Source organism: Galeopterus variegatus, unplaced genomic scaffold (genome assembly GCF_000696425.1).
Source record: "Galeopterus variegatus unplaced genomic scaffold, G_variegatus-3.0.2 Scaffold2146, whole genome shotgun sequence".
NCBI lineage: Eukaryota > Metazoa > Chordata > Mammalia > Dermoptera > Cynocephalidae > Galeopterus > Galeopterus variegatus.
The window spans coordinates 171,883-186,130 of record NW_007728257.1 but is presented as its reverse complement, the minus strand read 5'-3'; the positions used below and the strand labels follow the sequence as shown (position 1 = coordinate 186,130).

The 14,248-nt window shown below is 39.5% G+C and overlaps 1 protein-coding gene across 4 annotated transcripts in view; it reads left to right on the top strand.

The window, feature by feature from the left end:
• LOC103596914 (nesprin-1) overlaps positions 1-14,248 on the top strand; it is a 168,877-nt gene that overhangs the window by 130,765 nt on the left and 23,864 nt on the right. For 2 of the 4 annotated variants that reach the window (XM_008580688.1, XM_008580687.1), the window contains exons 42-49: positions 571-758; positions 1,630-1,780; positions 4,716-4,898; positions 5,163-5,300; positions 6,823-7,014; positions 7,909-8,227; positions 10,846-10,914; positions 12,672-12,814. In XM_008580688.1, coding sequence (XP_008578910.1) covers positions 571-758; positions 1,630-1,780; positions 4,716-4,898; positions 5,163-5,300; positions 6,823-7,014; positions 7,909-8,227; positions 10,846-10,914; positions 12,672-12,814 — 1,383 coding nt within the window. The remainder of the gene's footprint in view (positions 1-570; positions 759-1,629; positions 1,781-4,715; positions 4,899-5,162; positions 5,301-6,822; positions 7,015-7,908; positions 8,228-10,845; positions 10,915-12,671; positions 12,815-14,248) is intronic. The other 2 variants (XM_008580689.1, XM_008580690.1) reach the window with 1 other exon arrangement.

Here is a 14,248-nt window from a genome sequence, read left to right as displayed (position 1 = left end):
ATTTCTGTCATACATTTAAAATTGCTCTCTATAATAATGTCATGCACGATATGGAATGTAGATCCCTTAAACCAGGGTACCTTTTAATGATGGTGGAAGTAACTGTTTAAAACAGTTGGTGGATCTTTGGTGTTTAAATCCTAATTCTTAAGTGCCAGCTCCTAGCAGGTACACATATGTTCCATTGATTGATGGATTGATCAGTTGATTGATTGGAATGGAAGTGGTATATCTACAAAGCAGAGACTGGGGCAAGATTCATTTTTCAATCATTAAAGAAGCTAGTTTCACTCTTAGTGTAGTCTATTTTATTTTGTTCGGTTTGTATTTTGGCATTTATCACATGGCCAAAATATTGCTAGATCTGTTTTTTTCTCATACTTTTGAGCTTGCCCGATTTCATAAATGAGGCTCAAGAAACTTCATGCATTCAAGGAAATGAAACATTTGTCAAGGTTTAGCCTAACCATTTAGCAGTCAATTAACACTGCTGCAGTTTCTCTTGTCTATATACATAGAATTTTTGAATAAAGCATGTTGCATTCCCCTGCATTACTCTCTCCCTTGCAGGAGCTTCAGAGAGACATAGAGAAGCACAGTACAGGTGTCGCCTCTGTCCTCAACCTGTGCGAAGTCCTGCTGCACGACTGTGACGCTTGTGCCACGGACGCCGAGTGTGACTCCATCCAGCAGGCTACGAGAAACCTGGACCGGCGGTGGAGAAATATCTGTGCTATGTCCATGGAAAGGAGGCTCAAGTAAGCTGAGATGTTCAAACAGCTAGGGAAGAAGAAAGACCAAAAAGAAAAAGAAAAAAATTAGCCAGAATATTCATTGTTCACTATTTCCTTTTGGTCACAATGTCCAAAAATAGCCTTGGCTTCCCAAACTTGCTGTCATCATTTCTTAGTTGGGCAAATAAGTAGGTGTAAAGGTAATAAATATAACAAGCCAAGTTAAGTTTTACCTAGCAGTTTAAATATAGTACAGAAAACTAAAAATATGTCTTTGCCAAACCTGTATAGCATTACAGCATTTGTGGCTGTGAAAAAGTACTATTCTTTTTATTAAAAATTAAATAATAAAAAGAATCATGCTATTTAAAACTATTGAGATTTTAGATGGCAAAAAAATATGTATTACAAAATTATCTAATGACTTAAAACACAAAATCAATGTGCTCCTGGTGAACTGAAGGCTTAATATTTGTGTTGCTATCATAGGTTGACTTTTTTTAGGGTGATTTTGACATTGGACTTAAATGGATTTTCCAACCTGATTTTTATTTTAGTGGAACAGTGGCCTGAGTGTACACTGTAAAAATGTTGTTGCATTTCTAAACTTCCTCGCACACATGCTGGACAGCTCGCATTATGTGTTTATGATATTCAATTTGCCTAATTCCAAAACCAGAGCTGCAAGACATTAAAAAAAAAAAAAAGCAGCTGTTTTATTTTAGCTCTAACAGTTGTCTCTTTTTCTCTGTGGTCAAATTTGGCTCAAGGCACAGTGATTGTGTGGCACAACAGTTGCTTGTTTGGACCCCTTAATCCTGTTGCAGGCATCCAACAGGGTTCTGGAGTGTAAATGGTCCCAAATAATTTTCTGTCCTCTCATTTTCTGTCTCAGAATCGAAGAGACGTGGCGATTGTGGCAGAAGTTTCTGGATGACTATTCTCGTTTTGAAGATTGGCTGAAGATTTCAGAAAGGACAGCTGCTTTCCCCAGCTCTTCCGGGGTGCTCTATACGGTTGCCAAGGAAGAACTAAAGAAATTTGAGGTGATTTATAATTCCAAATACTTAATCCTTATTTTTCTATTAAAGCAGCAGCTGGTAGGTGGTGTTCCAAGACATTAACTAACATTCACCCACACATTATGTGCTCCAGCGGCTGGGTGATGACTTTGTAGTCACCTTTATTATTACCTAGTAAGTATACAAAAAAGGGAAAAGGACGTTTTTATTTTAACTTAAGGTTATTAAGAATTCCAAATGAAGTACTAATGAAGAGGAAACGTGAATCATGATTTGTGCAAAAAAAGATTGTGGCATTATTTCTATTTTGTAATTCTTCACAATCAACCACCTCCTAAGATTAAAATATGATGGTTTTCCAAACTCTAAAAAAATCTACCTTCCAAATATATTTTCTTGATTTTTTTTTACCTAATTGGAGCATAGATCTATACATTTTTTAATCATTGATAAAATAGAGTAAGCTCCAGAATTGAATAAAACATTTTCATTATAATCCATTTCTTTTTTTTTTTTTTCCCGTCTTTTTCCGTGTCCGGCAACGGATCGCAACCCTCAGTGTTGCGCCCGTACCAGACCGGGACCGGCAACGGGATCGCAACCCTCGGTGCTGCTCCCGCGCCTCGCTCAGCCAGTGAGCGGGAACCGGTCTGTATGTGGGATCCGAACCCTCGGTGGGAGCGCTGCCGCGCTTCCCAAGCGGCGCACTATCCAGTGCGCCACCGGGCCGGCCCCATTATAATCCATTTCTGATTACAGAGTGAAGACCGGTGCTGTTCTTAAGACACCAAGACTTTTGAATTACATAGAGACTAAAACAGCACTAGTGTGATTATATTCATAAAGGAATCATTAAATAATTGATTCCAGTCCCTTTCCTATTTGCACAATCTTGAGTCTCCTCTCTCTCTGCAATACAGTGAAACTCCAACTTCTCAGGAGCCTGTCATTTTCAGAGCAGACCTGACATAGCCTAAAGTTGACCATTTTTTAATTCAAAATTTTGTTTCTCTTCAGTTCCCACTGATACACAGATGTGTACTCATGTATATTGACAGCAAACAGTTCTGATGCATTCTGATCGTTGTTGGCTGCTAATTCTGCCCCAAGATGTTTAGAAATAAGACTGAAAATCCAACTAAATTCAGTTGAATTCATTTTTACCTTGAAACACCAGTGAACTAGGCATTTGCTGAGGCCTGTTATGGGAAATACAAAGTTTCCTTTTTGTTCTTGTGGTGGTTAAAAGCTGAGTCATTGATGGACAGAATCCATAAGAATGTTCAAATGCTATGTGAAATAAATAAGAGTTATTATGATGTCTGAATGGATTAATATGTAACTATACCACTAAACTCCAGAAAAAGGAAATTTTCCCACTTGAAAACTTCTAGTAGAAAGCCACAGTAAACTCTGCAGTCGATTTCAGGTCATCCCAATGTGAACTTTTGGTAGTGGGAGTGCTACTGTACCACATTTTATTACACACAGATTCATAAAGGTTAAAACCTTTTATTTTTGGTGATGGGACACAATAACTAACTACATTGTATATTGACAAAATAAAAATTAAATAAAAAAAAAACCTTTTATAATTGGCTTATACTACAAAGCAGAATACATAAGATCTTTTTTGGTGCTATTTTAAACTCCCAAATTTTATAGCAAAAGTTAGCATATAGTTAGGTTCTATAATATTGATTTTATCATTTATCATTATTAATCTTGTAGTTAACTTTCTTAAGAGACAGAAATAAATCACTGAAACAAAGTTTGGCTTGAGGACAGTCTTTAGCCAGTTCAATTGCATGAATGTTTGGAATGGATCTAGGGATTCTGGGGTACCCACCTGAGTACCATGCCATCACCCCACTGGGCACACACATACTCTGACTTCCAGTAATGGCAAAAGCTGAACATTTCTTACCACTTCCTTTGCTGGGGAAATGACTTAAAGTTTTATAGAATAGAAGGTTGGATTTGCTAGGATGAAGGCTTCTAAAGCAAATCTTAGAAGGAAAAATATTTGAGACAGAAATGTAGTAGCATTTGAATAGTGTGCTGAGCTAAGGTAACCAGAATTTGGGGATTTACATGAGTACAGTACAATTAATTAAGTGTAAATTTTTTTGCCAATAAAAATCAGTCATAAGTCATAAAATGAGTTCAGAGGGAAAGATAAGCTTCGTATTACAGAGAGAAAGCAGAAAGTTATTTTATCTTCGGAATCTCTAAATGATGCCCAGTGGAATCAAAAGTAATAGATGAGGTGGTGCACTAGCTCTAACATGTTTTATAAAATCTGAATAATTCATGGGAACAACAAAAAGGAAACAGAGCATGTTCCAAACTTTTTTTTTAATGTAAAGTTACTTGTATTTTATTAAACTGCATTTCTTAACAGTTAACAACAGTTTGTGTTTAGAGGGCCTTCTGCAAAATGTAGTTTTTATTTTTTTCCTAATGGACACCAGAATTAAGATGATTTCTGTATTTTTAAGAAATTACATATGTACAAATAATCAGTTCTATTATAGATATATTTTTCCAATATTGATGCCACATTTCAGCACACATATATATTTTTGTAATAGTTGGTTTTGTGGGTTTTGTGGAAAAATTTGTTTCCAGGCTGTCAATTATTTTAAAAGCTGTGTGTGTGTGTGTGTGTGTGTGTGTGTGTGTGCGCGTGCGCGCTATACATATTTGTAAATATACATGTGTATGTATACTTATTTATTACTGTTCCCCCTTTTCTTTCATATTTTTGATTGATCCACTTCCTTTTCGTAAATTACTCTGCATTAATGACAGAAAGTACACTGTCATCAGAAATGATCCTTCTCCTCTGTGCTGGTGGAGATTCCCATTCTCCTGACACTGCAATATGAAAACTAGGAGCCATTCCTGAGAGCCCTTTGCTGACCTCACACACTGCTGTGCCCCTCGGTGTCCTTAGGCTTTCCAGCGACAAGTTCACGAGAGCCTGACCCAGCTGGAGCTGATCAATAAGCAGTACCGCCGCCTGGCCAGGGAGAATCGCACGGATTCCGCGTGCAGCCTGAAACAGATGGTTCACGAAGGCAACCAGAGATGGGACAACCTGCAAAAGCGCGTCACCTCCATCTTGCGCAGGCTCAAGGTCTTTATTATGCCTCATCCATAATGTAGAGGCCCAGAGGACAGGGTTGGGCCATTTGAACACCACATTGAGACACAATTTCAGTGGCTTTGTAAGACTGGGATGGCAGGAGGGGTGGGCAGGGGAAAGGATACGGTGGAGGACTGCAGGGTTCTCATGGCTTGTTGAGAAAATGACTTTCCGGAAAAATGCTGGAGTTGGCTGTGCCATCTCAGTATGCTTATGTGGAGTTCTAAATTTTTATTATTTTCTTCTCATGTCCAGCATTTTATTGGCCAGCGTGAGGAGTTTGAGACTGCACGGGACAGCATTCTAGTCTGGCTAACGGAGATGGATCTGCAACTCACTAATATTGAACATTTTTCTGAGTGTGACGTTCAAGCTAAAATAAAGCAACTCAAGGTAATAGATTAGTTATTTTTCAAGTTATCAAGGTGAAGAAAGTCTGAAAAGGAAAGGATTTGTAGCTCCTTTTGTGAAGAACATCATAAGGAACTTCTAAGAGACTCATTCTTAATTTTAAAAAAAATGCAGACGGTATAAAAGATACTAAAAATAAAACAGAGCACTACCCAGAGATAACCACCATTAACATACATACTTTTAATTAATCAAGTCGATTGTCGGAGTATTAGGTATCTTCTTGTTTTTTTCTGATTTGTTTCTAACATCTTCAAATCATTCTTTTGACCCTCCATGTTCCAAAGCAATATAACTTTCCTACACTGGGATTTCATTCATACTGTATTCTACATTCTTAGATGACAAGTTAATTTTAAATGCATTTTGTATTTTTCACTAAATAATTCGAACACAGTGGCTAGCTAGAAATTTAAATAGGAAGGATATACATCAGCCATAAGAATTTCCTAAAAGGAATAGTGTTTAACAAATTGAATAATCTGCAAGGCAGCTTATGAAATTTTCTTTCCAAAGTGTATAGATAGATGGATAGACAGATTTTTTTAAAGAATACTTGTGATGTCCATAACCTTTTGGTTGCTATAATAAAATGAGGCAGTTACCCATAATCATAGATTCTTGGGATGAAAGAAATCATAAAATGGTAAACGCGCTATTCTGCCCAACCCCTCCCTCCCTTTGTACCCCAACTATCCCCTTCCACATCCCCCCCAACCACCACTCTCCCAAGTCATTTCACAGGTAAATCAGTATTTAAATTCTTCAACAGGAGATTTCTACCAAGTGGTAGTTGCATCTTCTCTGTTGGACTCTGGCAGGATCATAGAACTCATTACTACACTCTCTTCTCTTCTAACAGCCTCTTTCATCATGGGACAGTTTCGACTCTCCTAGAACTTACTCTCATACTGAAGTAAAACTCATCCCTTGAAACTTGGCCCCAGTGATTTAACTCATTTGCACCATATAGAAGGAGCCTAAATAATCCTCCCAGAAGTCCTTGTTTTTCAAATCATTATAACTTTACCTGCTTATGTCCTGAAACAAACAAACGAGTCATCTTCTCTTAGTCGTGTCTGCCATAGGATCAGGATATCTAAAATTTAAGTGTTCGGAATATTTCTTTAAAATGTTAAATTTATTTCAGCGGCAACGTATTCATTGCCATTGCTTCATCTGAGATAACCAGTGCGAAGAGCTTTGTGATGTTTGTGTATTTTTTCCTGTTATTCTCTACCCACATTGTTGGTGGTGGTGAATTTTATTAATCCAAGGTTTTTTTCTGATCATGGAATTCTCATGATTCCATGTCTGACTCCTGCTCTGGCTTACAATTTTTATGTTTTACTTTAGAAAGTAATACCCTCTTGGCTTGTCATTGTATATGGTAAATCAAATATCCCCCACATGCTTTTTCTAATGAAAGGAGAAATACGTATCTAACGATTATTTTTTATCAATGTGAGCAATAAAAAAATGACATGAGATTTGTGCTCCCTAGGCCTTCCAGCAGGAAATTTCATTGAACCACAGTAAGATTGAGCAGATAATTGCCCAAGGAGAGCAGCTGATCGAAAAGAACGAGCCTTTGGATGCGGCAGTCATCGAGGAAGAGCTGGATGAGCTCCGACGTTACTGCCAGGAGGTCTTCGGGCGCGTGGAAAGATACCATAAGAAACTGATCCGCCTGCCTGTACGTAACATTTATTTTTTCATTGCCCTTAAATCTAAAGAGAATTCCTGATGTGGGGTTAAGTAGCATTGGATAGTGGGTAAGAGCCCAGACACTGGAGCCAGAATGCCTGGGTTCAAGTCCTAGCCTTGACACGTGTTGGCTCTGTGACCTTGGTCAAGTTACTTTACCTTTCTTGCCTCAGTTTCCTCAACTGTAAAACTACTGGTTAAATAACAGCAGCTACCTTGTGGAAGAAGATTGCTTTGAGCATTAGATGAGTTAATATGAATAAAGAATTTAGAAGAATGCTTGGCATATATTGGCTGTGGAAGATAAGTCTCTAGAAGAAATAAGAAGATAAAAGTGAGCAATGTAGACAGTTGTTCAGTTGATGAGGTTGTGTTTAGGTGAATTGTTTTCTTCCATTTTACTAATTGCTATCACAATCACATCTCATCTATAGAACTGTTATTATTAGAATATTTGGAATCTTCTGTGATAAAATATACTTTATGTCTGGAATATAAGGTAAAAAGGATAAGCTAAGTCTTCATTAATAATTTCCTCTTGTTCTTAATATGTGCCGTTGTGCACCTGTTGTTTTGCAGGCACACTGTTAGGCTTCCTTTATTTATATTATCTTATTTAATCGTATATCAATTCCTTGAAGTAGGTTTTAATATTATTCCCATTTTACTGTAATAAAACTGAGGCTTATAGAGATTAATTTATAAGATGTTCTTTAAAAGTGATCAGGAGATTCTTATTTATTAGTCGATAGGAAGTTAAAACTATCCCCACATGGTAGGCAGGTGGCCCAGCTAATCACTGAGATTTGCTAGAGGAACACCCATATCAGTCAGGGGGGAGTCTGACCCTGCAGTCACACAGCTGGCTTGTCTTCACTTCCAGCTGCCTGACGAGGAGCCCGACCTCTCTGACAAGGAGCTGGAGCTAGGTGACTCTACGGCCCTCTCGGACCTGCGCTGGCATGACCCATCTGCAGACAGCGTCCTGTCCCCCCAGCCGTCCTCCAACCCCTCCCTCTCACTGGCCCAGCGGTCTGGAAGAGACACCCCAGCCAGCGTGGATTCCATCCCCCTGGAGTGGGATCATGACTATGACCTCAGCCGTGACCTGGAGTCTGCAGTGTCCAGAACTCTGCCTTCTGAGGACGAGGAGGGTCAAGAAGACAAAGATTTCTACCTGCAGGGTGCTGTTGGCTTATCAGGTAGGAAAGAGCCTTTCCTGCATGCCAGCTTGAAGGAAAATAAAAGGGAGTTAATATTGTACTGGAGACATACAAGCTATCCAGAATCAGTTTTCTTCTTTCTCCCATTAGGGGAATTGCACTTAATTAAACAATTAGATATGAATGTGATTATCAAATACAAATATTGGCATGGCCATTGGTTTACTCCACATGTACATGTATTTCTGGTACTAGGTGGCAAGCACTTTGCTAAGTACAGAAGATACATAGTTCCTTTTCTTCTCAAAATGTTGTAGAACGAACTCAGCAAGAAAGGCTCCAGATGCTTGGAAGGTAGGAGAGTCAGGTTTATTACACGTGGGACCCAGGTGAACTCTTGTTCTGAAATCCTGGGACCATGAACATGAGTTTGACAGGGTTTTTATAGGCCACAAACTTAGGTTTAACATATATCTTAGACAAACAGCTGTTGGTTTTAGTTTCTTCTCACCCATGTGACAGGCAAAATTAGAAATGCAAGCAGGGCAGGCTAGCGAGATTACAGAAGCAGAAATGCCTGGAGGCAGTTGCTTATTAACTAGGTGAAGTTCGGGGCTCTGGGAGATAAACACATTTAGTTACAGAGGCATTTTAGTCAAAATTTTTATTTTTGAATTCTCTCATCAAAAGAGCTTACGCTCTAGTGTAGAACACAAACAAATATATAAGAAATGACCAGGTGAGCTGTTTGGTGCTGGGATAGCAAGGTACATGGTGGCCTGCAGGTCAAGCACAACCACAGGGCAGCTAACCTGGAGGTATGAAGACAGGCTTCAAGGGGGAAACTTTTGAGCTGAGCACAGGATAAATAGTAGTCAATCAGGTGGATGCAGCAATGTTCAGAGGGAAAAAGGTGAGGAAGTCATTCCAGCCTTGAGATTAGCCGCGGTGCTTGTGGTCTTCTGAATTTTGTCCAGAATGACAGGACTGTTGGATGAGTGGCATGGAGTGGACAAAGTAGAGGCTGGACAGGCAAACAAGGACCTGGTCATAAAGCAGCCTGTTCACCCTGGAAAGGAGCTTGGCTCTTCTCATACAGGTGATAAGGAGCCACAGCAGGGTCTAAGGAAGGGAGGTGATGCGATCGGATGCACGTTTTCATGTTGTATCTGTCTAGATTCCATAGGGAGGAGGGCACATTCTGTAGGGAGAAAGAGAGTCCAAATGGAAATGTTTTCTACTCCAGGACAGAGACAGGATGGGGGCTGAGCTAAGGAAGCAGCACTGGGAACAGAGAGAGTGGAAGAGAGGTGAGAAATCCCAGGCAGAAGACTGATGAGTGATTGAGTCAGGGCAGAGGCAAGTTTCTGGTTTGGGCATCTTGGTGGAAGGTGCAGGTGTTCCTGGGCCCTGAGGAACACAGGAGAGACAGGACAGTGTGGGTACAGCTGGGCGGGGGTGTCAGGGGGCGAGACAGGGGCAGGGGATGAGTTTGGTTGTGCACATCCTGATTTTGAGACACTTGTAGAATATCCAAATGCAAAAATCCAGTAACAGTTGCATGGGTCTGAAGTTCAGCACCTGGAAATACAGATTAGGTAGTTTTTCACATGTAAATTTAATTGTCCCTGAGTGAATGGAGGAAATCACACAGGAAGTGTGCCTAAAGGGAAAGAAAAAGAACAAAAACCCCAAACAGCACATGGAGTGAGGGGATGGAAAGAGGAAGTGGAACATTGTAAGGAAAATAGAGTAAATAATTGGAGGCCGATTGGTGGCACTTGTAAATGCATCTCATACATTCTCTAAAAGGTCATCATCTGTGGGTATTTCTGCTTGTTTACGATGGTTCACATCTGGATTCCCAAGCATATGACAATTCTAAAAATAAAATAATTTCTCTCATTTCTATTTGCCTTTACAGCAGAACCCACTAGTTAGGCATTTGGCATCTAAAGCAGCGCTGCCCAACAGGTGTCCACCAGCCACATGGGACTCCCGAGTCCTGAAATGTGACTGTGCAAATTGAGGTTGGCCGGACGTGGAAAATGCACTTATAAGAATACATTTATTTCGAAGACTTAGTTCAAAGCAAAAACGTAAAATATTAATAATATTTCTGTTGACATTATAATTTGGATATATTGGCTTAGTAAAATATAGTTTTAAAATTAATTTCCTCTGTTTCTTATTATTTTTCAAATGTTAACTATTAAATCTTTAAAATGCCATCTGTGGTTCACACAGAAATACATGGGACAGCGCTACTGTAGAATATGACTGTCTGGATTGCAATTCCAGTTCTGCCACTTTATAGCTGTTTAAACTTAAATAAGTAACTTAATTCCTCTGGACCTCAGTTTTCTCAATTATAAAATGGGAATAACATTCCCAGGAGCCCTGTAGGGTTTCTGTGAGTATATATGAGTGCTTAGATCAGTGTCTGGCTCGTAAAACGCCCTCCATCAATGTGAGCTCTCATCAGGATTCACGTCAGGAAAGCTTTGGTGAGCACGCACACCCCTCTGTATGCTCAGGAGCTTTCTGTCTAGAATGACTAACTTCCTTTTTCTTCCCTAGGAGAGTTATTTTCCTGCCACAAAGGAGTCAAGGTTTCCAGAATTTAGCTGTCAACTTAGACTGTGCTCTTTTTGCAGATGTAATGATCCCCGAAAGCCCTGAGGCCTATGTAAAACTCACAGAAAATGCAATCAGAAATACCTCTGGTAGGCACAAAAAGCCGGAGCAAGCCTCCCTCCCTCACCTGTAACAAGCCTCCTCTCAGCACACGCACTGTATCTCTCACAGCTTTGTGGCTCTAGCATGTTAAGGCACAACCTTCCTCTCTTACTGCTGTATTAGGAAAAAGACAGCTGGTTGATGAACACCAAGAATGAGATTTCAGTAATCAAGTGAAATGAAATTTCTCAAGTTTTTTAATAGTCAGACCAACCTTAGACCTCTGTTGCCCATTAACAGCAGAAACTACGAGACGGAGAGCCCAGTGTGCCCTTGTGTTCTACTTGGTTGTGGTAATGCCAGCTTCGCAGGGTTGGGGATCTGCCTCTGGCTGGGGAGTCAGGGCACAGGCTCTGGTCCAAGTCCATCAGCCTGAGCAAGTGGCCTTGGGCACACACACCACTTTGTCCTCCTATTCTCACGGTTGCATATAAGAGGTGAGACCAGATTTCACCTCTAAAAAATATGTTTCTTTCTTTTTTTTTGACTGCTGGCTGGTACAGAGATCCAAACCCTTGACCTTGGTGTTATAGCACTGCACTCTAACCAACTGAGCTAACCAGCCAGCCTGATATATAATTTTAATTTAAGAAATCTTATAAAAAATTTGAAATGAAAAATATATTCCACAGTATCTTGAACCTTAGAATTCCCTCTAAGGACAGAACTATTCCTGAAACATGAAGAATTAAAGAAAGAAAAATGCAACCAGTTTTACCCAGTTTTGCACTAGGTAAACTATAGTTCAGGGTCTGTGATTTGGGGGAGGGTGGCGAGTAGTTTGAACATGGTGGTAGGATATTAATTTACTCTTTAGTTTTTGCAGAAAAGCAAAGTAGCATGATGGAGAGGACGATTGCCTAGGTCCTTCCGAGTGAGAGACCTCTCCAGGTGTACTTAGAAGGCCTTTTAAAAAAAAATTAATTAAGCTTACTAATATTTATTCTGCTTTCACCTTGTATTAGCTCCACTCTGATGATCAGTGTTTTTTTAGTTCAGTTCAAGGACTGAAACACACACACACACACACACACACACACACACAATAATTTTGCAAAGAAGTATTAAAACTCTGAGAGGAGAATGAGCCGGGAGTCCCAGGCTATGAGTAAGAGCCTGCCCGGGTGGAAATGCTAAATCCCTAGCCTTTTCCTGGTTTTGTTTGAGATATTAAATAAAAGCAAGTCACTGCGAGTTTGATATCTCTGTACATATCTATTCTGAGCTAGTCTTTTCTTGGTGAACTTGAACTCCTGCCTTAAGTGAATGATACAGACACCTGGGCCTTCAGTGGCACTGCCTTCTCCTGAAGTGCACAAAGAAAATCAGAGGGCAGATACTCCTCTGCTCATTAAGTGCCTGAAGAAGGAGTACTAACTGCCTCCTAGTTACTGGGGAACAGTAGATCCCGCTTCAGATTCTTAGCAAGGCCTTCCACAATTTACAGCATTCAGATGATCGGCTGGCAGAGGTTGCAGACACACAAGGCTGTTCCGAGCCGATTGCTGGGCCCTTTTGCAGTGTCCAGTCTGCTAGGACTCTTAGTGAAGCACTTTCATTAGTTTGGCCATTTAAATGTCTAACCCATCTGCACGATAGTACTAAATTGGCTTTATAATTACCCACACACATGCCATGTCTATGTTGCCATAACTGAAATTATTTTGAAACTTCTCCATGAATATCAAGCTTGAAATAATTCAAACAGCATGGTCCATAAAGATTCTTATGGTTGACACTGCAGGGGATCACAGTGCCTTAGAGTCGCAGCTCCAACAACTGGATAGAGCCCTGGGTGACAGCCGCTTTCAGATCCAGCAAACCGAAAATATCATCCGCAGCAAAACTCCCACAGGGCCAGAGCTGGAATCCAGCTACAAAGGCTATGTAAGTATCCTGACCATCCTGATCCTGACCTGTGCCTGGAAGTCACAGTTGTGTGACAAAGAACGGTTCGTCTGTAGCATGAGGGCTTCATGAGGCCTCCACACCCCAGGCTGCAAAACAAAGCCTTGTGATAAGTGACGGTTTGGGAAGAACTGCTCTGTTTTCAGGCCCATGAGTCTATTGTAATGACCAGCCTGTTCTTTTACACTGAGCACTTAGTAAGATCCCTTTAACTGAAAGCAACAAAATGCTTTGGCTCCCAAAAGTCGTTAGGCATTTTTCCAAATTCAACTAATAAGTTTTGGACCAAGGTTATCCTTGGAGCAGCAGATTTTAGCTAATAGATTACTAACATGGAATTTTGTACTTCTCTTCCTGGGTTTATTGATTCACTTAAAGAGTGAAGGAATATCTTTATCCTCTGTTCCTAATATGCTCGGTCTGGAGAAAACTATTCCAACAAGAGAGATTTGAGAAAAAGACAGCAAGGGAATTATGTGTATTACCAGTTTTACTTATGCAGCTGTTAGCTATACATGATAAAGTCTACCGTAACTTTCTTTGCCTTGCTCAAGTCACTGACTAAATAATTTTTTTCCCAGAGAACTACCTGTTTTCCTACATATACTTTAAGAAAATTTTAAAGAAAATCTCTCCTCTGCTTCGTATCTTCTTTCACATCCAAAGGACTGCTTAGTAAATGGAAAGAAAAATTAATTTTCTGGGTCTAATCACAACTCACTTGTACCACTTTTGAAGCCAGGGAAGAAAACTGTTCTAGCTATCAGTGTTGATTTTAATATTCACACAATTAGAGAACAGTAATCAATCATGAATTTATTTTCTGTCCAGCTTGGCCTATTATACCAACTTCTATTATAGTGAAACCTCTTTTTAAAAGTATAATTTAGTTTTATAGTGACCATACTGACATCACTGAGATTACACTTAACCTCAATCAGAAGTAATCAAGGAAACTTAATTGCACTGTGATTTGTTAAAGGCTTTCAAAGATAACTCTATGGTCAGTATAGCAGGAGTGCCTTGGAATGATTTGTTCTTTTAATCTTTGAATACTGTACATAATATTAAAAATGGATTTGGAAGCTTTTTCTTTGATTTTAGAATTTAGTCCTTTGATACCTATTAAACAGTGCTTAAATTTTTTCATAAAACAGCTGGCTTTAATATTGCTTTATACTTTTTAGTACATTAATTATTTAATGCAAAAATGTTCCTGTGAGATTTGAAGTAATATTATGCTTCCAAAATTTCAGTTTAAGAACGAGAAAGAGGGAGCAGTCTGCCAAAAATGATATATTGCATTGCTGTCTGACAGCCCTGAGTTTTAAACCCCAGATTAGTTTAATCTGTTTTGATTTATGAACTTAAAAAGAAATTTTGAGGTCTTCTCATGCAAAATGATACATGTAA